Source organism: Struthio camelus, chromosome Z, assembly GCF_040807025.1.
Source record: "Struthio camelus isolate bStrCam1 chromosome Z, bStrCam1.hap1, whole genome shotgun sequence".
NCBI lineage: Eukaryota > Metazoa > Chordata > Aves > Struthioniformes > Struthionidae > Struthio > Struthio camelus.
Window position 1 is genome coordinate 34505030 of NC_090982.1, and position 24973 is coordinate 34530002.

Consider the following 24973-nt stretch of genomic DNA (forward strand, 5'->3'; position numbering starts at 1 on the left):
ATTTGTTCTACACAGATAAAACTTTCATGCATATTCACCTACAAAAATAGGCATATTTTTCCATGAAAATTCACAGAAAATAATTAAATACTGATTCAGAAACTGTGTTAACAGAGAGTACAGAAAAGATCTGAGTACTGAGTCTCCCAATCCAAAAAAAAAAAAAATTATTATTTAAGACTAATTTACTGAAGACTGAAAAGATTTTTCACCTCATCCTCATTTACATAATTCTACAGAATTATGTCTAACTGAATCTGAAGGTACCTAATCAAATGGTCTGGTCATAAACTATTAAACTAACAAAATGAACATACTAAATGAATAAGACATTCAGATCTGTATCCTGCTGGGTACTGTGACTCTGAGATATACAGAATGAGAAAGTAGAAAGCTAGCAATCTTCTAATTAGACAACCCACTGCTTTGTATCTACATGAGATGGAAAGATGCCAGAGGTAAAGCTATGATCATTTCTAATGTGTGAACACATTAGAGAGTGATGTGAAGGAAAAGATAATTCTAAAAAAACCATGCTAACGTGGTACTTTTCATAGTACATGAAAAAAGCCAAATGAAAAAAACATTTAAATGTGCATTCTAGCAAGACAAATATTACATTTTATTTAGAACTGGGATGTTAGGCAAGAATCTAAGTCCTCTTGAAATACAATAATTTTGTTTAATATCACAACTTTATTCAGAACAGAAGTTCACACTTATTAAATTTTGAATTTATACATTGGCATAATGGAATACTTTGGGATAATCCTTCTTCATTACAGAGTTCCTACCAGTACGTAGCAGGAGTTCCAGTTAATCACTGAGGAGCATGAATGGAAATGTTTTTGGCAGTGCGAAGTACTATCATGACTTAATTCACATGTTTATCAAATATGTAAATTGTTATAAAGTAAAATAGTTGAACATATGAGGGGATTAGATGTGTCTGAACGGCACTAAACAACTAGTACAGTTCTCAATGTCTATATTAATGCTGTATTATTAAGACTAGATCAGGACCTAAGACACAATACTTCAGCAAGGTCTCCCACAACTGCACCTTTGAACCAGTTTCTTCCCTGTTTCCTCATGGGTAATAAGAAGACAGAAGTCAGTGCCTAGAGCAGATCATTCTTCCATCAGCTCGTATAGCATTGCTTGCTTATAGCACGAACATACCAATGGGTGGGAAGTTGAGCTTTATATTTTCCTTAGTCTACTCTATGGAGCAGTCGATTTACAGACACCCAGACAAAGATGATTTCAAACAGCACCATATGTTCTTGTGTACATAGATCAATTTTATTTCAACTAAGTACTTTAGTTGTTTTGCCATAAGTTTAAAACAGAATGGTTTTTTTAGGTACTTAAACCTAAGTGGGCTTTTGTTTACCAATAACACCATGTTGCAACATTTTTATATAATGCTGCCTGAAATCCTTCCTAAAGATATTTGTTTGTCCTTGTTCCTCCTTGATGTTAAGATTGAGAACCTTGCTAGTATTAAAGAAAAGAAAAGAAAAGAAAAGAAAAGAAAAGAAAAGAAAAGAAAAGAAAGGAAAAGAAAAGAAAAGAAAAGAAAAGAAAAGAAAGGAAAAGAAAAGAAAAGAAAAGAAAAGACAAGACAAGAAAAGAAAAGAAAAGAAAAGACAAGACAAGACAAGACAAGACAAGACTGAGCTTCTTGGTACCTGCCTAATGAGGCTGATGACTGAGATTTCTCAGTGTTTCAGTCAAGTTTAATCTTTTTAATATTCTATGTACTTACATTTATTTTTCTAATATGGCTTTTGAATATATTTACGTAATACAAATATGCCACCAACACGGCACAAAGCCTAATGTGACATGTCTTTGACGGTTTAAATTCATTTTTCTGACAGATTTTATATCATCTAATAGACACTGTCAAAAAGCTTCAGAATAGATGTCCTTCACATAGAAACTACAATAGTCTTTTGTCATTATGAACAGAAAATATGTTTACAGTAATTAAAAGAAATCATTTCTCATGCAAATGGACTCCTTGGCAAAATATAAGATATCAGTTACCATCAAATTTCAGTTGAAGTGAGTGATCTCCAGATCTTCTATGACAAATGCTAAAGTACTTAAACCTTTCATCTACAGGTCAGAAAAGTTGCAAATAACAATGCTATAAAAGTTGAATAGCATTTAACAAAATAAGAAAGTGTCTCATAAAGTGTACTGACCAAAATGACTGAAAATTCATGCTTAATAAGTAAATTAGTGAAAAATAGAAGTGATCCAGAGCCATCAGTAGTCAAATATAGGTGTTTAATACAAATAGTGACCTACTAGGCAACTTTCCTTTACCAGAAATTGAACCATAAGCCAGTTTGCAGTATTTCACAATCCCAGTGAATAAGCATAATAACATAATAGGCTCACTGAAAAAACAAACCTAAAACAATCAAGATTTTGAGTCTCCAGGAAAAAGAGAAAATACTTTATCAAAAACATTTCCTGAGTATGTGGTCCTGTCTTTCAATCTGGAATCTGCATTTACCCCTATTTTCATATAGAATGATGCACACTTATACTCACACGTTTGCTCTTCCCCTATTTATTCTTTATGAGAAAAGAGATTACTTGTATATTTTTGACTTGCTAAGGAATTAAATTAATGTAAGAGGATTTTTTGGAATAGGTAGAGATGTATGTCAAAAGCTGTCTACATTTTATGCTGCAAAATGACATGAAGATTTCAGATTAAGTCAGGATACATTCATTGCACTAAAAATAGTAAAACCTTCACAAGAGTTTGGGTATATAATTTTACTACAAAAAACTATTAGTCTATGTGGCAAAGTGAATTCTCTGGGACAAAATTTTTTACCTTCCCATCCTCCTGAAAACAACAAATGTAACTCTCACCAGCCCTAATAACCCAGAAGATGCTCACTGTGTATCATTTCAAGATTCTGCGCGGGTTAGAAAATGCTTCAAAACACTTGAGAAAATTTAGCATCAATCAACCAATAAAATTCACTCACCATCTCTTCGATTAAGCCTTGCAAATCCAGGGCTGTGACTGCTAGACAGCTCTGACGAACTGCTGAACGACGACTGAGGCAAAGCAGACACCAGCTGATCATCACAATTATCTGCCAGTGAAAAATATCACGTTCAGGTTAATACAATGAACAACACCTAGTGGAACTGCAACCAAAGAGAACACTAGAAAAATATCTGGATTAACCCTATATCTGAGCAGGGCACGTCTCACAATTTTTCCCATTGCTATGTTACATGTAAGCCTACTATTAGTGAGGTAGCACTTCTCATTTATCAATATTTCATCACACTACTAGGCTACTATAATTTAATATCATCTTATTACTATAATTTACCAAGTTCAACTCGTTGTCCTTGCCCAGTTCCAGCCTGACTTCTGAGCCTGTACTGATAAATGGTGCACATGATGCTCAACACTATTTACGTGGATAGGAACTGACACCTTCCAATCCTGCCTTAAGTTGAGTAGCATTAAGGCACAACCACGGCACAAGCTCTTTGTTTTCCTAACACCAAAAGTGCAATCACATTAAATCTAGCTGCTTCTTCCAAAAACAAAACAAAATAAAAATCTTCTCATTCATTTTAAGAATTGCAAGAATGAGAAAATGAGAAATTTTTTTTTGCTTTGCCAAAGTTATGTGTTTTTGATACAGAAGCAGCATAAAATTAACATATAAGTCCAGATACCCAACAGAATAAAACCTGAGTGTTTCAGAAGAAGAAGACTTAACTGCATTTCACAATTAATGGTGCATAAGCAAGCAAATGCTAATCAATACTTCGGATGTTAAATGCCTCTCCAGCTCAATTACTATACAACGCATGTGTTTGTTCTCCATTTAAATTTGCAAAATATAAATTGAGAATCAATGCCTCTTCTAGTTTTAGCTGAAAGAAGATTGACTTAAAAACATCAGAAGAAGTGTAAGCAAGTCTTTTCTTGACTATACTGTGCTAGCATCTCTTGTTTAGAAAAAGAGGGGAAATCATGTAAGCTATTAGTCTTTATGAAATGATCTTTTTTGGGACAGGCATGTTCTCTGGATGCAACTGATAAGTGAAAACTCACAAATGAGTCCATCTTCTTACCCTTCAGTTCATCTACCAAATTTCCACTACAGAAATCATGAATATTAATTAATACAAAACCTTTTCCTGACTCACGTATAATTAACTGTTTCTGCTGAATAAATAGGGATATGTCTAATTAGCAGCAATTCATTTATAGGAACTATATAAATGTCTCAAGGGCTTTTTTCTTCCTCTTTAAAAAAAAAAATAAAGTGGATTATTTAAGTGGATAATTTACACTTCCTAAAAAGAAAGTCTGATGCTGACTATGACTGCCACAGTTAGGAGTTCTCTCACATCATGGATATATATCATCCTACAGGTCTACATCCTACTTTTACTATGAAGGAAAAATAGTCCCAGTAGAACATGCAGTCACTACTAAGTCACGTTTCTTGGTCCTGATATTCTCACATATACCACACTTCTACTAAATTCAGAGTATTTCATTCATGTGAAAAAAATAAATGTATTTATTTTTTACTTCTATAAGTTTACTTCCTGCACTAGCCTTCAGTAAGATAGACTGCAAAATTACATTGCTAGTCTTTACTGTCTGACCACAAGCTCATTTTTTACTTCACTACCTGCAGACTGTATTTGTGAAAGGAACAAATTATAGTCCAACAAGTAAGCATGAAAGAAAAAAAAAAATTAAGGGAAATAAGATTTCATCTCAAATATGTTGCACTGGTAGGCCTTAGAAAAGGGTCTTATTAGTGAAAGGTTTCTTAACAGCACAGAAAAAAAAGAAAACTTTCTATTCATAAAATGCTCTAGCAAGAAAAGACTACATAGTTCCTATTTCTTGTTTCCACCAGAGAGCTCCTCACACTGGTGATGCAAAGGAGCACTTCAAGGGCCACTCATCTTTATTTTACTGTCAAAACCTACATTGTAAGTCTGAATACCAGAAGGAAAATTAAGGAGAGACAATAGAAAAGTATTTTCCCTAATATCCGTGTACATAATCTGCAATATCTCATAACTTTCACTTTTCATATTTTCAGCTTGTCTCTTTTAGTGAAGACTGGCATATTATAAAATGAATCACTGAGAATAACAACATGTGACCAATACATATAGGCACTAGGATACAAAAGAGCTGAACACATTGTTTTTACAACTCTCTTGGCTCAATCTAAGTCCTCATGCCTTAGAAACTGGCATTTTTAAATCAGACGGGAAGGCTTTCATTAAAAAAAAATGCCGGATGGATGAGTCAACTATCTTTTTATTGTTTGGCTGCTGACTACACTTCCCACCTTTTTTTCCTTCATTTGTAGACATTAAGAACATATTCAACAGTATTATATTATTCTGCCTAGGAGCTCTAAAACTCATATTACTGTGAGACTCATATACTGCTTTGAGATATGCCTGGACTAACTCATTAAGCACCTATACACTATTGATTGCATAGTAATGTATCTCAAGCTCAATTTGTATTAGAAGCACATATAAACAGTTCAATATATACAATGTTAGCCAAAAACCAATAGTGCGAGGCCTTTTTTTTTTTGCTTTTACCAAATATTGATTCAAGAGAGCCATGCATCACAGACAGATTTACTCTTTGGATAATTATACATTTATCTTATACCAGCTGCTGTGCTTTATTTCAGGAAAGTAATCTGATACCAATTTATTCGCTGTTGCTTATCATTCCTAAAACACATTCTTGTTTCAGGATGTGGTGCTCAATTTATCTCAAAATTTAGTAAGAATTCCAGAATTAAATACAAAACACTTTGCAGAAGTTGGTAGGAACCAGATGGTAAGTACTGACTTATTTCTTGAATTTAATAAAAGCAAATGAAAACCTAATCTGTATATAATGACAATTCTATGTTGTGTCACTACACTGAAATAAATACTGTGTGATGAAATACTGTCTGAATTCACTGTTGTTCCCATACAGTCAGTTCTCTTGGATGCCCTTGATCTGTACAACGGAATAGCTCTGACTGCCAAAAGTCATCTAGTGTTCTCTAGAGATATTTCACATAGCTCTTCAGGCTCAGTGAACATGTAAGTTGTCTATTCTCATAGGAGTTAAAAAAAAATTGTTTAAGTAATGCATCATCTGATATTAAATTTTTGCGATAGACCTTATTTTTGTTAAATAATAGCCAAGGATACAGAAAACATAAACATACTAAAGTTATATGTGATTGTTTTACAAGCAAACTCCAGTTCAGGCCTGTGGAATGATTTACAGTCACTATCCCAAGAAGAGAATAATTGTGATATAGGCAGTGCTGGGATAGGCTAGTGCTGTACTTTGATGTGAGTTGTAACAGTTGCTATTTAAAAAACAACATATTTGAAAATGAGTAGAATTCAGTAGGACAGATGGGAATTATTCTGGGAATAAGAGGAGAAAGGCTGAAGTACAATTGGTAAAAAACAAAGCAAGAATGTGCAAATACAGGAAGGGAATATATAAATAAACAAATGTTATTTGTTTCATCACCAAACAAAGTTATTTAAGTCATCTAAGCCATATCCTTCAGTATACCATAATTTCAGTGCTGATTTAATCAAATTTATAAAGATGATGAAATATGGGGTAGGTAAGTGGTCAGTGAGGTAGACTGAAAACTTATTTGAAGTGCCAGGCTCAAAGGGTTGTGATCAGTGGCACAAAGTTCACCTGAAGGCCTGTCACTAGTGGTGTCGCCCAAGGATCGATACTGGGGCCAATACTGTTTAAACTCCTCATTAGTGACCTGGGGACCAAGTACACCCACTGCAAGTTAGCAGATGATACAAAACTGGTAGGAATAGCTGATACACCAGATGGTTGTGCTAACATACAGAACGACCTCGAGGAGGCTAGAGAAATGTGCAGAGGAACCTCATGAAGTTTAACAACAGGAAGTGTGAAGCCCTACACCAAGGGAAAAAAAAACCCTATGCACCTTATCTACAGGCTGGGGCCAACTGGCTGGAAAGTGGCTGGACCTAGGAGTCCTGGTGGACAAGTTGACCATTGGTCAGCAATGCGTCCGACTCGTGGCAAAGATGATCAACAGCATCCTGGGTTGCGTTAGGAAGAGCATCTCCAGTAAGTCAAAGGAGGTGATTCTTCCCCTCTGCTCAGCCCTGATAAAGCCACATCTGGAGTGCTGTGTCCAGTGCTGTGATTCCCAATACAAGAGGGACATGGAGCTCCAGGAGCAAGGCCAGCAAAGGGCCATAAAGATGATTAAGGGACTGGAGCATCTCTCATACAAGGAGAGGCTGAAACAGCTGGGACTGCTCAGCCTAGAGAAGAGAAGGCTCAAGGGAGATCTTATCAACGTGTATAAATATCTGAGGGGAAGACCTGAAGAGAACGGGGCTAGACTCTTCTCACTGGTGCCCAGTGACAGGACAGGAGGCAATGGGCACAAGCTGAAACACAGGAAATTCCATCTGTACATAAAGAGAACACTTTTTTCCCATGATGGTGGTTGAACATTACAGCAGGTTGCCCGGAGAGGTTGTAGACACCTGGATATTGTCCTGAGCAACTTGCTTGAGCTGACCCTGCTTGAGCAGGGGGTTAGACCAGATGATCTCCAGCGGTGTCTTCCAACTTTAGCTATTCTGTGATTTTGTAAAGCCACTGAGGCTTTTTACAGCTTTTTATATTTTTTATCATTTCTCTTCTCATTACGCAAATTCCAAGTAAACTAAGAGATTGGTCATACAGTGATATCATAGTTTACAGCTAACATACCATATGATCTGCAACATATGGAGTTCAAATAGGATATAATGTAGTAAAGCAATTATCACAGTCATGTTTACAACACTGTAGTCGATAAAATAAATTTTGGTTTTGACCTAGCAGTAGTTTACTAAAACAACAACAACAGTACTACTACTACTACTAGACTACTGGGACAACATGAGATTTATTTCAGGATGCGTAAGTACAGAATTTGGTTTCCATGAAGAGGGGAAAAAAAACCAATGACATTTATAGACATTAAGCTTCTTCTTTCCTCTGTAACATCAAGAATATACAGCACTGATTTTACTGTAAATCTAACAGTCAGGTTCCTGAATGCCATCAAAATTTTCAGCTTAGGTTTTAACATAGTTTCATAATTTTTGGAGGCATTTCAGTCTGAGTGTCAATTTACTGTGAATAAGCAAATAGCAGAGCCCAGCACTTAACTATTGCAGGTAGACATGCAATGAGGATGCTGTTCAAATCACTAAGCAGCAGTTGATGCTGTATTACTTTAAGAGACACTCACCTCATTGAAGACCTTACTTCCTTCAGACTAAAATATCTCAAGTTAAAAGCATACAAGAACTGTTCATGCTGGAATTTTTGTCTCAACACTGTAACAATTACTTAATATATTAAATTTTACTGATTTATCTATTTAATGAAATTAATTTCAGGTATTATATTGTTGTATAAACTTATTTTTCTTAAACTTAGTTTACTCAAAACTTTTCCAGCAAATAAGAACTACCAATTTCTTAATGAACTACTGAACTTCTGTTAAAAAAAGACATGCTAAATAGGTAGCAAAGGAGGAAAAAGATTACAGTGGCTGACTTCCCTAGCAACCTAGAATCTTCTCTGTTCTTATTAAGGACTCAAAGAAAATATGGAGTGCTTGATGATCAAAGTAATAAATTTTTTAAGTGTAACTAAACACAGCTGTTCCAGTGAATCACATCCAAAACCATATAAAAAATTAAAATTAAATACGCCAAATCTGAGAAAGTTTGCTAATATCTCCTCAGTCTGGAAAAATTAAAAACATAACCAACAGATAAGCAGACAAGCAAGACACAAATGGAAATGCAATTTTTAATGGAATAAAATGGAAGAAATAATAAACCTGTGACTCTCTAGGAAGTTGATTAGTGCTCATCTTTCTTGTGCAGGTGAAGCTGCAATGCTTACGAAGGATTTAATCTGCCGCTATCAATACACTCAGATTTGAATAAACAAATAACTATGACTACTAACTTCGAAATAACGTTCTTAAACAGCAACTTTAAGGAAAAAGGTTCTTAATAATAATAAGAATGTCATATTGTAGCGATAGGAGTGGTACTTGATGAAACTTTAAAAAAAGATGCCACAAAACATGCCTGCCAGTAGGGGTAGTAGATTTGAGCTATAATTCAACCTTGGATACTTTAAAGCGTTCTTCCTAATACCATAAAGGCCTAAATGCCCTTGAGAATGTCTCCTACTTTCAACAGAACATAATATCTGTATTCCCTAGGAGTAAGAGTATATCTCACCTTACTTAATACAACTTTTAAGTATGTTAACTGTGGTAATTTAGTCTTAGGCCCATGCACAGGCTTGTAATTAGTTTCAAAAGATTCCCTGATTTTAATGAGGGTCGTGCAACACAGATAAAAGATGTGCCCCCCTCTTTCTTTTGCTGAGAGGTATTGACCATAAAGCTGATCCTCGCGCTGTGGTGAACTCTTCATCAATAAGGATGAGAATAATGAGGAGAAGTCAAGCTGATAGATTTGCAGGCAATTATATCAGGCCAGTTCAGGTCTTTTCCCTACACAACACACAATGCAACTTAACATGCAAGCTGGTCTGTGGCTGCTGCTGCTGCTGCTATTGGCTTCACCTTGCACTCCCTTCCTGACGCGAGAGAGGCTGATTCTGTTCAAAGAGCCCTATGCACTTCATCGTCTTGTGTGCCTTGCTGCCCATTGGTAGCTAAGAGTTTAAAAACAGGTCATGAGAAAAGTCACACCCTATAACGCAGGCCGTCAAGAGCCTCTTGAAGTAGTTCTCAGCCAGTAGCGTTTCTCTTTTCCATTCTTCAGCTCATTCTGTGCAAGACTTTTAAGCATTTCTGCGTATCCCATTTGAATTGCATATATGAGCCATCAAAGACCACAGTGCTCCCCTTTCCCAACGTTTTCTAGCCATTTTCAGTTGCTAAAATTTTTCTAGTGACTGCCCTAGGCTGATCTCTTTTTTTTTTGGAATATGAATTTTCAATAGTGTTCAGCTTTCTTTCTTTCTTTCTCTTTTTCTTTCACTTTCTTTTTACTCTTTTTCTTTCACTTTCTCTTCCTTTTTCTTTCTGTCTTTCTCTTTCTTTCTTTCTCTCTTTCTTTTTGAAGGGGAGGGATTTGATTGCCTAAGATTAAAAAAAAAAATAAATGTCTGAGGACTTTTTGGTACAGTTTCCCTGTCAATGGAAAGAATGGCTGTCCAGGAGCCCAGAAGCCTTTGTGACTGGTTTAAAAGACAGATCAGATGGAAGAAGATAGATTGGAACACGAAGTTCAATGAGATGGATCAGGATGTAATGACAAAGGACTTGATGAAATAAAAGAAAAGTTCTGTTTTAAAGGCGCACATTTGCAAGGACACAGACATACTGAAATAAATCTTCAATAACTGAAATGGTTGTTACCATTGGAAATTATGCTTTACTATGATTTTTTTATTTTCACCTTTACTCACCTTTACTTTTTTCACTTGAATTCACGAACTACCTTTGTCCCAGAGTTTAGAAATAGGAGCATGAACACCATGGGAACAATCTTGTATTTAGTTTTAACAAAATGAATAAAGGACTTCCCTGTTCCCAGTATTCAGAGATCCGCCAAGAAATAACAGCCCTTGTCTTAATTGATGGTAAAGACATATTGATAATTTATTTAACAACCCCTAATTCTCTTGGTCTTCTCTAGAAACTTTCAGTTTATGTTCTAATGCAAGTGAAGACCTGATACTATGTCTTAGCTACTAATTGCTAATGCCCTTTGAAACCAAAATAAGTCCTTCCATTAAGTTCAATGGATGGACACTGTATTTTTTTATAGATTCCAATTACATTTTATGTGTCTGAATTCAGTGATGAAAGAGGATTTGACTGAATAAAACACTAGAGTAGGACAAATTAGAACTGAGATTTGATGAGAGAAATACATCATTTTCTATTAAGTACCACTTATTCACTTTAAAGACATATAGCAAAATTCATTAATTAACTACATATGCTGCTGTAACACTTTTATATTAGCTTGTTCAGGGTGTACCCTATAGCAAATATAAGAAAGTAGAAGGGCATATCACAGATATGCACGCAACCTCTCTATTTTTTTTTAAAGGAATGCTTCATATCAAATAGAAATCAAAACTAGCAGGATTAAGTAGAACACATTCTAAAACACCAGCAGAAGTGAAAATTGCTAGGATCACATGGGGTCATGTCTATTTGTTCCAACTCAAACTGATATTATTTGCTTAGTATTTTTATTATTAAAATTCATTCATTATATTTTTTGTTCTTGAGTTTTGGTGGGGATCTGGGCTACCTAGAATACAGCTTGATAAACCTTTTTAACATTAAAAGGTGTTATATGTTATTTACCTTAGCTATTCATCAATGTGTTTCAACAATGTTAATAGGAATGAGCTTATGAGCAAAAATTGTAATTCACTATGTATAATGGCTGCGTTTTGTGAAAAGTAATGAAAGTAATGCAATTCATAATGTAAGCTGAAAATATTTTTAAAATGTGCGGTAGTAAAAAGGCAAGATTTTGAGAGAGAGAATTTATAATAAAGGAACTGAAAAAGGGATTTGCAGTTTAAAAGTAAAATATTATTTTAGCACTGATACAAAATAGAGAGCTTTTTAAAATCAGTATTAATTGTTTCCCATGTAACTGTGCTACTAATCTACTAATGTTGTAACAGCACAGAACGTCATTTCCCATGAAATTTATTTTACACATTTGCACTGGATTATTAAAATTGTCACCGTCTTTGTGCTGTCCTATCACATTGTGAAATTCAGAATGTTTGTTCATGTGTTTCATTTATTTTTCAGCTGGGATAATATAAGCAGATGTTAGTAAATTTTTTTTTGCTATCAATAAAGCATCTTTATAAAAAATCAGAGTATTTCTAATGCCTCATGCTGGAAGGATGTAGAAATCCTTTTTCTTTCTCCTAAGCTAACAGACATAGATGGAATACACAAAAAAGGGAGCAAGGATTGTTTGTTTATTTCTATTTACAATTTTAATTTTGCTTTTGTTAAATCAAACTGCTGATAGGTAAAGGTTTTCCATTTCACTCTGCAAGTAAATTTTGTGCATTTAACAGTTAGAGAAAGAAAGATTTTTTTTTATTTATTTCATGCAAAATATATACCAAAATGTTTCAGAGAGAAATAATTAAATTCGGTGCCTCAAAAAATACTACAATCCAGGACTCTGGTAATGAAATTAACTGAGGAAAAGGTATGTTCAGTTAAATTCTGTCAACTGGGAATGAGCTGTACATAGAAAGTCTTGGCCATCTTTATAATCGTGTTGCACATAGCAAATTTAAAGAAACTGCACTTAAAGATCTCCTTGTGTTTGCAGAGAGATTACTCACTCCAGAAATAATATAAATATGTAGAATAACTCTCAAATATTTTACAAAAATATATATTTTTAAATTCTTTCACTAAGGCTCTTTCACATCAATGGAAACTACATTTGTAAGATACATCTTAGAACCAAGATTTATAAAAAGGCAACTGTTTTTCCTGGCTGTTAATCACTTTACACAGTCTCTCAGAGGGGATCATCTAGCACAGACCTTTACAAATTAGTAACATTTGTCTGAAGTCTGCAAGATTCCACCTAGGAATAAAATGCCACAACAATAAATCCCCTTGATTTCACTTTTCTATAACAGTTCTACAGCTATGAACCTCCACTGATTTCCAGCTTGGTTCTTACTAGTACAAACAAAATATATCACATACTAAGCCACTGTAAAACTAGATTAACAAACCACTCGGTGTAAAGATATTAATAATGCTCTTTCTCATATATAAATTTCATTATATCTTAACAGAAAATACAATTGCAGGACAAAGCTTTACTTGTTGTTAAATGTGGGGAGGTGAGGTATAGGGAATGGTGCTCAGGGAAAAATAAAAACAGGAAAGAATGTGTAAGCGGTAAAGGTCTCACGATTTTACTATGTTTACCAATATTTACTTCTCTATTACCATTAGTAGAATTCTTGTTAAATTTTTCAAAGAATTTAAGATCAAAAGATGCCAATCTGATCTCGTCTCTCAGAGGTGACATCAAATACAGCAACTTAGTTGGATAAATTTCAGTACTCAAAATACTGGTGGTAGAAAAGAGCAAAAACTGAAATGCCACCACTTCTACAATCTCAGTGGTAGATGATCCAGTGAGAAATATCCAAGGGATCCCAGCAATATCCCTCTCAGACAGATAGGAACATTCCTCCCATATGCTAAAGCCAGTTATTGGTTTATTTTTGAGGCGTAGCCAAATATTTCCTTGCAGGACACCTATAAAGGTTTGCTAGTACCTCCCACATGCTGGCACCTGAAACACAAATACTGAACAGGAGAGCGGGGTAGCTGGGCCACTCTGCGTCCCACTGGCTTCAGTACACTCACTGGCAGTCTTTGTGTCTCAGCTAAAGAAAGATAATTTTTAAAACATCTCTGGCGATATCACTCGCAGTTGTTTAATGAGTCTTTAACAGCTAAAGTTATCTTTACAAGCATTTGCCTTCCATTCCCAAAGCTGAGGCCTCAAAGGAGTGAACAGTCACTGCAAAATCCTTCCAGAACATATCACAGAGACATAGTTTAGAAGCAATTAATTTGGATCAAAGGAAAAGGTTAGAGCAACTGGCTGAAGCCAAAGCCAAGAAGAAATGTCCAAGGCCGAGCAACGCTACACATGACATTAGTAACTTTTACTGCTGTTTTGGTCAAAGACAGGAGGGGAACTTGTACGCCGGCCCCTGTCTGTCACCTCCAAAGACAGAGAACCAGCTCTGCCCAAAAGCAACTGGCACAAGCAATGAAACTCAAGAGGTCCTGACATGCTGAGGGCAATACAGTCAAAATCTGTGTTATGGCCCTGCAAGAAAAGAGATAACTAGAGAATATATACCCTTACTAATTTCAAGACTAAGAAGATCAATACCAAATTGATTCCACATACAAACAGGTAATAAAATTTGTCCCAGAAATAGAATAGGAAGCACATCATTCACACATACACACCTTCTAAATGTATTTTACTATGTTGCAAATCTACCTTTTCTTGATAACTTCATAAATTTAAATATCATTTATGCTAGGAAATAATATCTTACTTCAAAGATAAGATTTCAAAGATAAGCTCTCAAGTCCAACTTCAGCTGAAAGGCTTTGGATCTTGTTACCTTTTCTCCAGATGAATGAAAAATCTCCTGTCCTCACTGTCAGTTATATTTTTTCAAGTGCAAGTTTATACAGATAGTGATCAAATCACCTATCCACTTCTTTAATAAGACAAATTCCTTTGGTCTTAATCAGTGAAACTCATTTTCCAACCCCTGCATCATTTTTCAGACTTACTTTGAACTTTGTCCAGGATTTGCATATCTTTTTTGAAGGGAAGCTGCTGGAAGAGAAACCAGTAGCAGAGTTGAGTGCTTTGTACAGAAAGCAAAATGATTTCCTAGGTCTTATTTCTTCTGTTCCGTTATTTTAATGTATTGCGATGCTTTGTCAAAACTCAGCCTGTGGCATTACCTAGCGCTTGTTCTGAGGAAGTTTCCCACAGTTACCTCTTAAATACTTCTTAGGTCAGTATTTCCCAGAATACTCTCCCATCTACTGGACATAGCCTGAATTGGTACATTCCACATGTAATACCTATGTGACTTAAATCTACCTTTATCTCAATAAAAAGCATGTCATTTTAAATGATGAACCTATAAACAGACAATTCAGATCACTCTATAATGGCTAGCTGTCTTTATTTTTTTATTTACAGGACCTGTAATTATTATGTGACTTTTATCTTGTCATATATGATTCCCAAAATAGAACTGGACTAAGTATCAGTCTCAGGGATCTTGCTAACCAAAGCTCGACTTGTTAATATCATCCGATTTACGGCCACATTTTGAGATTGGCATTGAGCCAGTTTTCATGCATTTAACTTCTCTGACATTAATAATGTACGATTCAATTCATTTAATCAAAATCTTATACCCAAGTAAGTCACATGATTAAGAGTTAGCCAGGCATAAGGTATTAACAAAAGCACTGTTATCAATTAGATTTCTAATTAATATGCTACTTACTCCTTCAGTGGGAAGTGTGTCCTTACTAGTGAAGCTTTTATGCTCAATTGATCTGTACACCCAAGCCCACCCTGAAGTTCTATTTTAGACTCAAACCCAGCTACTATTACTCTAGCTTCTGTCCTTGCATCTTACCCAAATTTTATTGTTTACGAAGATATATTTCTGTCATTAAAAACTATTATTTTATTAAAGTCTAAGTACCACTCCTATTCACTGATAAGTTAGCTGATCACTTTTTAAGCTGTGAGTGAAAACAATGACTAAACTGATATTCTGACCTATTCAGAATGCATGGATATTATTTTAAAAAAGAAACTATTTCCCTTGCTTGAGCCCTGTCCTACAAATCAGTGTAAATTGAATAGGAACTGATATCTCAGTTCTGCTCAGACGTGAGACAAATACCAAAATCTTCTACGTGAGGCTAATACCACAACTGTACATGATACACTCAGTAAGTTCACTGAGAAATACTAGAAAAGGAGTGTGAGGATATGAACGAAGATGACTAAAATGGCAGTACTTGGAGCATAAGAACACTGAAAATATTAAAAGTGTGCAATTCTTTCTCCTTACACCTATGATGCAGATGTTTCATCCCATAATCTTGACAAAGTACTGGGCTCAAATTTTGCATGATCTTATTTCCTCAAAGAAATGACTCAGCAACAATCATTTGGCATTGAGTAAATTTTTACTGAACTTAAATTTTTAGAGAATATTTTTCTGCTTTTTAGGTACATCTTAAGAAGCAAACTTAGTTCTCTGGTAACTTATCTTATGCTTCTGAAGACATATTTTGTTCAAATTCTCTACATAAGTTCCTAAATTTCTATGGGAGCTAGTAATTCCATGGATATCCATGATCTATTGAGGGGCACCGAGTTAAGCCTCAGTACATATTTTTTTATGAATAATCAAGATCTACTGAGGTATATAACCTGTCAGAATCACTGACATGAATAATGAGATCTGATCTCATTAAACAAATGCAGTAAAAAACTACAAATACATTTTAAGAGTACCAAATGGAAAAGACTACCATTTAAGTAAATATATATATTTTTTGTATTTCAAAAAAATGCCTCTACAGACTTACTAATGTTCTGAAAATGAAAAGTGCTCCTAGCACAGGAAAATTAAAAATAGAGACAGTATCTCTTTATAGTCTCGGTATTTATCTATAATGAGTTCTACATGGATATATCCGAAATAAAAAGCAAAAGAAATTAATAATGTGCAAATACTTATAGCAGGAACATTACGCATTCCTTACAAATCTTAAAACTCAAGACTGCATCCCTCATTGCATGTTACTGCATGCCACAGTGCCTTCTCAATTATTATGAGTGGTTGAAACATACTTCTCCCTCCCTTTTGATGTCATTTCTCCACCTGGCCATTCAGTTGAAATGGATTCACACACTATTACCTTTTGCATGCTTTGGAAGAGGTATTTTGGAAGCTAAGATATTTGTCAGTTTTCCCAGCCTACATGCACAGATGAAGAATATCTTGCTCTTATCCAATTACTTTAAAACATAGTTAAATCATTTTAACTTAAGTCAGAAGGAAAATACACCCCACAACTTTGACAAATGTTCTTCATATGGAAATGTGAAAACCCACACAATCACATGTTCTACTTTCACTAACATTCATTAGAAAGATTTCTCTTCCCTAACTCACTTTTTTTACTCAACTTGCTTCCTGTTCACTCCACCAAAAGCATAACTCCTATTTCCCTCTTTGTGCCTATCTTAAATGTCTCTCTGTTTGGTCTGGGACTGCTTATCACAGAAAATATCAGCTCAAGAGGACTCCCCTGCCAGGGAACTGCCTGTGGTGCCTCTCTCCCAGTGCATTCTCAAACAGCTTCATTAGATCTTACAGCCAAACTCATCTTCAAAGTCTCTAAGGGATCCAGACTTAATTTATTCCCTCCTTTAGCTGACCATTATTCTTAAATAAAATACTCATTGTGTCACTTCCATGAACATTCAAATGTCTCTTTGTTAGACTGGCTGTTATCTGCTGCAGTTTATTAGCTAATAAACAACTCCTTGCCCCAGCAAGAGATAAAAGCTGCTCCAACCTTTTGGCAATGCACTGGAGTGCATTAGTGTAAACGTCTCTTACGCTGGACTTCATATTTAGTATCTATCAGTGTATTAAAAAACATACAAACACCTAAATGTGATTATCCACTTAATCATTTTGGGGTACAAGTGAATTTGGTGGCATACCCTACTGCTGCAGCCTAACCATAGGGTAAAGCACCCTATGTATTTTGGCTATCCAGTAAATACAGACGATTGAGTGTTCTCTGATATTTTAAATACGCGCACCTCCTCTGAGCCAGTGGCATCTTTTCCAAGAGCAAATATACCACATCAATATGACTAATGATAATATACCACAGTGGATTCCACAGAAAACAGCTTTTCAGTGCAGACGTCACAGAGACAGACCCCAGCAATTTCAGCTGTGCACAGAGATCTAATAAAGTGGCCTCACCCATGGGTTTATCCATATGGCATTTAATGCCCTATTAACAGCTTAAGTGCTATACAGTACTCCACACAGGGATGAATTTCACTAAAAGTCGTTTAGGAGAAGTTACTCATGAACTAAAATACTTTTCTTACACATACCTCAACAGTTATTTACACTCTAAGATAAAATAAGTCAATATTTGGTGTGAAGGCCAACAGGCATTGATAAAATCTGAGCACAGGAAAGAGTAGAAGAGATTGGAAAATCACTAGCTGGCAAATTCCCATCCCTGGATCAGAGCATAACTGTGTCCCAGGAAGAAGGCCAAAGAAGGGTACGTTCTCTTCCATAACCCACTAGGCTTATAAATTCACTCAAACCAGCTCTGTGCCAAGCAGTGAAAGTTTCACTGCATGCTATATTTCATTGGCATGTTTCTCAGAAAATTACCTGCAAATTCGCCAATATAATTTTTTCGTTTGAACTGAAGTTCAGTGTGGCTCCAGCCGAACATCCAGAAAATAAATAATAATAATAAAGTCCTGACTGAGACCTGGAGACAAAATGATTTCTAAGACATTTGGACAGATCTTTATATTGTGATCATAACTCCTAAATCTCTTGTGAAACCAGTGGTATTCTTTCCTGACATAAAATACAATGTGACACAGGGAACTGCCACCCAGAGAAGAAAAACAGTGGACTGAAGTCTGCTTTATGCAGTGGCCCTCTTCGTGCTATAACTTTAACAGTGATTCAGAAAAGAATTTTCTTATAATAAGGACTTCCTTTGTTTGCGCAGAGTTTAACTGAAGACACCTGCGTGTCAGGCACTGCATTCAAACTCTGGCCTAAGAAGCATGGTGGCATCATGCTATGCCTGGTCAGTCTGGCACAGAGAAAAGACTTGTGACCAGTGCTTTAAATCTGTCTTTGGGCTGCTCTAATAGAGTAAGTGTCAGGGAATAAGGAAGCTCCTCAGTATATATCCAAAACATTGAATTACCAGAGCACATTGATTTAATTGGTGAGACATTTCAAAACAAAAATCTGCAAATATATTTTATGCTGTGGCGGCATACCTTTAATTTAATAATTAGTCTATCAAGATGATGAACAATAAGACATAATAAAAACAATAGGGATTGTTAGTGTCTCCCTGCTCCTACATTGTTCATTTTACACATTTCTAAGCCACTTACAGAGAGCAGGGGAATACTTTCCTCTTTCTTCCCCTCCTGGTCCTCACCAAGAGCCACTGTGTTGTACTAAATTATAATGCAAACCTTTTGGAGTTTTTTGAAAGCTTATTCCCAACGAAGCTTATTAAAATTGCTAAAAGAATTTCTACTGATGGAATGTTTTCTTTGAAAGAACAATTCTATACCGCATACAATAGGGCTTTATTATTATTATTTATTATTAACTACACAGTTAAGTTACGTCATGAATGGATAGAGATATCACATTGAACAGAATCAGACTTCAGAATTTTGTTTTGAAAACATTTTATTCATCCTTTTCTGACACAAACTGAACACAACATATCCTAGGTACCCAAATTCTTTGTTTTAGGAAGAGATCAGCTGATATACAGGATTCTGAGTATAGCAAAGCTTTATTGTTCAAATTCTGGTATCAGCCTCATCACTAAATTCAGAGAAACTGAACTGAAACCAGTGAAAGTCTGTATGACTATGTTCTGAGCATTTTACCTGATTTGAACTAATAATCTACATCACATACTACTAATTTTCAGTGACTTTGCTATTTACTGCTCTTTCTTTGTCATAATATGGCAGTGGCAGAATGATATTCTTTGTAATCTGCAATTTTCAACAAAGTTATTTCTCAGCCAAATTTATTAGAACAATGAAGTAACCAGAAAGGGCTACCTCCAGGTAGTAAAGATATATAGTTAGGCCACGGCTGACTAAAGACAAGTAGAGTAATCCAATGGAGTTGCTACATTTTATTGTTTTACTGTGCCTGCAAGCATCTTTGCTGTCAGCAAGCACGTGGGCTGTGCAGCATTCCCTTTCCATCACCCTTCACACCAGGTACTGCAGGGCTATGGCTGACAGCATTTAGGACCATGTGTGGCAGCTCAATGTCACACCAGTTTCCCTCTAAGCAGGATGAATCCTCAGGTGATCAAACCCACTGGCTTCCTGACTGCTTTTTATAAGAGCAAGAAGAGTGAGTTGGTCTGAAGCATTACAGTCTTTCCTGTTTTCTGTCACTAGGAATGATAAGAGGGAAAAAAATCATTATGACTCCACTGACTTCTGTTAAGAATAAATCAGATTCTTGTTTCAATCATTATTTGCCCTTCTGCAGTGATATCTCTAAATGTATTTTCCATCTGAAAGGTCCAACGTTCATTTAATGTAGTGCTACCTCACTCCCAATAGGAATACATTTAAATAATTTTCTTGAACAATATTCAGCATCATAACTAAAATAAAACACTAGAAAAGTTCTTTCATTTCATAAGATTAAGCTGAGATCTTGTAATACTCAAAGTAAATGAGCTTTCACAGGTAATTACATTAACATACAAGACTGTCTAAAGAATTTTGAATGCTTTAAGTACAACTACATGGGGGCGCACTGACTTTATTGATTGGATAGTAATTTTTCTTCCTCAAGATTACACTTTAAAATAACTCTGTGATCCAATGCAGTACTTCCAAAGCATATGGGCACTGTCATTTAGATTTCAAAATATAGTAGGTGCTGACAAAATCCCTTTGAAGGACACAATATTATTCCTTTAAATAATTACAGCTTATTGCCTGAATGGAAAGCTTGGCTCATCTTAACATGTTTAAATATATATGGGACATAGCACAGTTGCTTATGACTTAAACATGATGCAGTTTACTACAGGATAAGTGGATACAATAAAACCAGAATTAACTATTATAAAATACCCAGCAGAAAGCCAAATGCTAATGGAGATAGTAATCTAGTTGTTAAGCCCATTTTCACCTCCAACCATTGAGTTCGGTCCGAATTCCTCACAAGTCTTGTTCTTTAATATTTCTATGTATATACATAGATATGTAGATACATATATATTTACAAACATTTTCCCTTCCTCTGAAAGATTAAAACATAAATATGCTTGATTTTGACAAACTGTATACTTTTAGAACACAGAACAAACTTGATACTGGCACCTGGCTTATCTCATCTAGACTTCCCATATTGCATTACTGTTTATTCAAATTTGAGACCTCTTTTGTTTCCTTAGCACTGAAAAATGCTGCATTTCAAAATAAAATAAGGTGCTGGCAGTTCTAAAAAGCTGCATAGACTATAAGATATCAACTGTTTCAATAAAGGAATAAATAATTTCCAGCACAAAACTATCCAGAGCTGACGCACTGCTTCTGTGAGAACACATAAAACAATTTATTGAAAACCAGAAACAACCTGAGCGTAGTATTGGCAAGAAGAAAATGAAAGCAAACTTATACAGCTTTTTTAAATAAACAGAAAATAATTATTTCATATATCAGTTAATTAGATCCACAGTAGTGTACTCTAGAAAAGAGATAATTGAATTATTAATGACAAGAAAAAAGCTGTTCATACAATATGTAAGCAAACCTTTATTTCAGTTCTATTTTTGTATTAAGTATTGATAAAGTACAGATAAAAGATAAAAGTCACAAGATAAAAATTAAAGCACCAGGAGTTCATGCTTGTCAAAAAAATAATAGTACTTGTAGTGATCTGTCGCTAACCTTGTGTCTTCAGGAAACACAGTGAACATAGTTAATGTTGAAAAATTTAGTCACAGGTTCATCTCCTGTCAGTGATGTCATGCCTCTTGCTTTTCACAAGCGTGCTGTTTAAGATGTCACTTAAATGTGTTTGCTATATTCGGTTTTAATTGATATACTGAACTGGAGTAATGTCTATCTAGAAAGAGACATTCATTTCTATCCTTTGTAATTATTTCCATTTTAACATAAATTCAATTTGTATGATTTCTGGATACATATTCAACACGTGAATCAATATTTTTTGTTTCACATGAGAGTGACAACCCAAAGGTTCCACCTAATTCTACAAAAAACACGGTTGGTTGGCTCAGAATACCTGAAAGTCGTTCCTGCATTTATACACCAAGCTGAGACAAGACAGAAAAGAATCAGTATGCTGGGATAAGACAAAGATGATGTCCTAAGGTTCCCTTCATTTAATTCCGTTCAAAGGTCACTGGTAAATGAAAAACAATAGCCAAGTTTTCCACTCAGACAAACAGGATAGCAATCCTTCAGGCCTTTTGATGCGAGTAAATGCACTGTAAAGAGAACAAATTCGCCTTTGCTTTCAGATCAAAATGGAATTTGGTAAGCTATCATATCAAAATGCTGAAATGGGACACCTCTGCCAGGTAATGCATACTGGCAAAGACAGTGACAATTCCAGACCATTGTCACAGAAGACGATCCATAAGTATCAAAAAGATTTAAAAAGATCTTATATCTTACATTACATTTTTTCTTACTTTAGGTAATGTAGATTACATCTACATGAATTATAACTTTGAATATGTTCAGTCAGCTGAAGATTAACACAAATCTTGCAGTTGTTTTTGGGAAAAAGTATGTTCATATTCAGCTGGGGATGTAAGTGCTTATGATAAAAGTCTGGTTTTATTTTTATAGAAAACAACTGTAATATTTTTATTACAATTAAACAGAATTAAATAAAATTTGTATATTTCATCAGTAGGTAGCAATTTCTTTTTATAAGTTTAATGATGATTTTCCTTATTACTGGTTTTCCCCTAGGATTTATTAAAAAATTACTCTGTTTAGCCATACATGATTTAATATCATCATTTATTCACTAGAGATTAGTTTTGAACAGAAAAGATACTCTTTAAGCATTTAATTCTTCAGAAAGGGCATTTAAATTTCCATTTGGAAATAACAGCAGCTATGAACGTACTTTACAGGAATACATGATAAATTATCAGTTGTTTCCAAAGGCATTAATGACATAACCATTTCTAGATTTGTAAAGACTAAAAATAATAATTTATCATTCATTTATCATTTCTATTGTTTCTTGATGAATTCAATATTCCCTTTGTAAGGTATGACAGCTACAGGATTTCAGCATTTAGGTAGCTGATGGAGCATAAAGCTATTCTTCCTTTTCCAGAGAAACTTATGTAGAATTACTCTATTACTTGAAAGACACTGGAGAACTTTGATGCAAAGACTTATAGTATTAAGAACTGGAAGCCAAATCATGCCGTACTACTACTGTTAAAATTCATACTCTCCTTGGAATCACTCTATTTTGGATACAGCTTGCCTTTAAAGAAATGATATTCCAAAACTCCAGAAGACTAAGGTATGAAGGAATTATTTATCTCTTGCAATATGAACTGGAAAGTAGAATAATTAGTTTACAAATGTTACATTCGTACAAATAAATGAAATACTCCTGTTATATTCTCCTGCATGGAGGCCAACAGGCAAAAAAAATCTTACATTCATGTTATCATACTCTTCCAACCACCTAAACAGTATGGCCATGGCCAAACTTCTACTACACAATAACTCATGTAGTATACCTGGGAATGATTTGGGGGAGTAACAACAGACCAAAATATTACCTAAGAGCATCCTGGCAGTTTTTGGAAGTGTAGATGATAATCTTAAGTTCTGCTGTTGAAACACTCTCCAATACTGTTGCAAGTATAGGCATAGCAGAGAACTTTTCATTCCACTACCTGGACTTCTTATGGTACTCCAATTAGTTCATATGACAAAATATGAATATAGCATCTGATAATTCTTATTTATCAAGTAGTCATCTAAATCCTATTCAGCTTACACCCTTGAAAATTTTAACCGATTTGTACTGTTCTATGCATGTCAAGAATGTTTCATTAGAGTAACAAAACGAATAAGGAAAAAAAAGGGAATGATTCTTCCTCTAGACACTCTGATTTTGAGGGACAGATAAATCTGAAATGAAAAGGTCCATAATTCACAATCCTTCTGAAATAGGAATATAAAATATTTAATTTCCAGTCAGTTCAAAAATCAAAACTTCTTCTGAGAGCAATAACCACTTTTTTTTTTTTCCACGAGCTGGATTTGCTTGTTAGACTTCATTTCTTGTGAGGCTCACAATGAGGCATACACTGCCTTATAGAAAGTATATTTCAGATAAAAATAAGGCTATAAAACCTCTATAACCTAATGTAGCTTGGAGTGTCAAGAAACATTACAATAACTTAGAATGATAAAGTTTAACTTTAAGACATGTGATTAAAATATTTTGCTCCAGCAGTAAATGGGAATTTTGATTCAAGCTGAACTGATCCAAAACTAAATATTTAACTTAAACATTCCCAATAGCTTTTTTTAAGAGTAATAAAAGTCAAGTTATAACAAAGCAGAAATAAAATTCCCAATAGCTCCAAGGATGATCTTTTAAAACAAAGCAATACTTAGAGGAATGACATCATTTTATGGTTAAGGATTAGAAATAAACTCCCATGATGGAGAAAAGAAATGGGGAGAAAGAAAAAAAAAAAAAACTGCTATACATCAGCTTAAAAATTTGATCCCTGAAGAAAGAGTGATTAGCTTCTCCATATATGAAGCAAATACATTTTGAATGAAGGAAACTACCCGAACTGCCATGGCAGACTACATTGGATTTGTGATATATTACAGCTGATCATTCTAAATCTTTTTTTCCAGACTCAACATCTGTTTTCATGGGAAATGGAACTGAGGCCAAGCCGGCACACTCCATCCGAGTTGTTAGGACAACTGTAAACTGCAACTCTACCTGTCACATGGGCCAGCCCATCGGCTGCTGAGGTCGGTTCACCCAGTTCTGCTCTTGTTCCTGGGGACTGCAGTTATGTAGCTGCAACTTCCCATTCAGCTCAGTTAGAATTTAAAGTACAGCAGTAAGAAAGGTATTTGCACTCTTGTCTTTAGAGGGAAACATATGGGGAAAAAAAGCAGTGCCTGATGTAAAAAAAGGTGTCTTGTCCTTAATACTGTTTCAGTATAAGCCACGTGCTGTCAGATTGAGATGGTATATGATTGCATTTAGAAAGAACTAGGGATTTCAAATTAGAAATGATCCTGTTATTCATTTTATAGTATTTGTAAGTTTCTCCTTCAGAGCAATGCCATACTCCTTATAGGAAAAGTAAATAACAAATAA

The 24973-nt window shown here is 35.0% G+C and overlaps 1 protein-coding gene across 3 annotated transcripts in view; it reads right to left on the reverse strand.

The window, feature by feature from the left end:
- The window catches only part of CNTNAP4 (contactin associated protein family member 4), a 235562-nt gene that overhangs the window by 189787 nt on the left and 20802 nt on the right, over positions 1 to 24973 (reverse strand). For all 3 annotated transcript variants that reach the window (XM_009680987.2, XM_068928377.1, XM_009680986.2), the window contains exon 2: positions 3021 to 3131. In XM_009680987.2, the coding sequence (XP_009679282.2) occupies positions 3021 to 3131 (111 nt within the window). The remainder of the gene's footprint in view (positions 1 to 3020; positions 3132 to 24973) is intronic.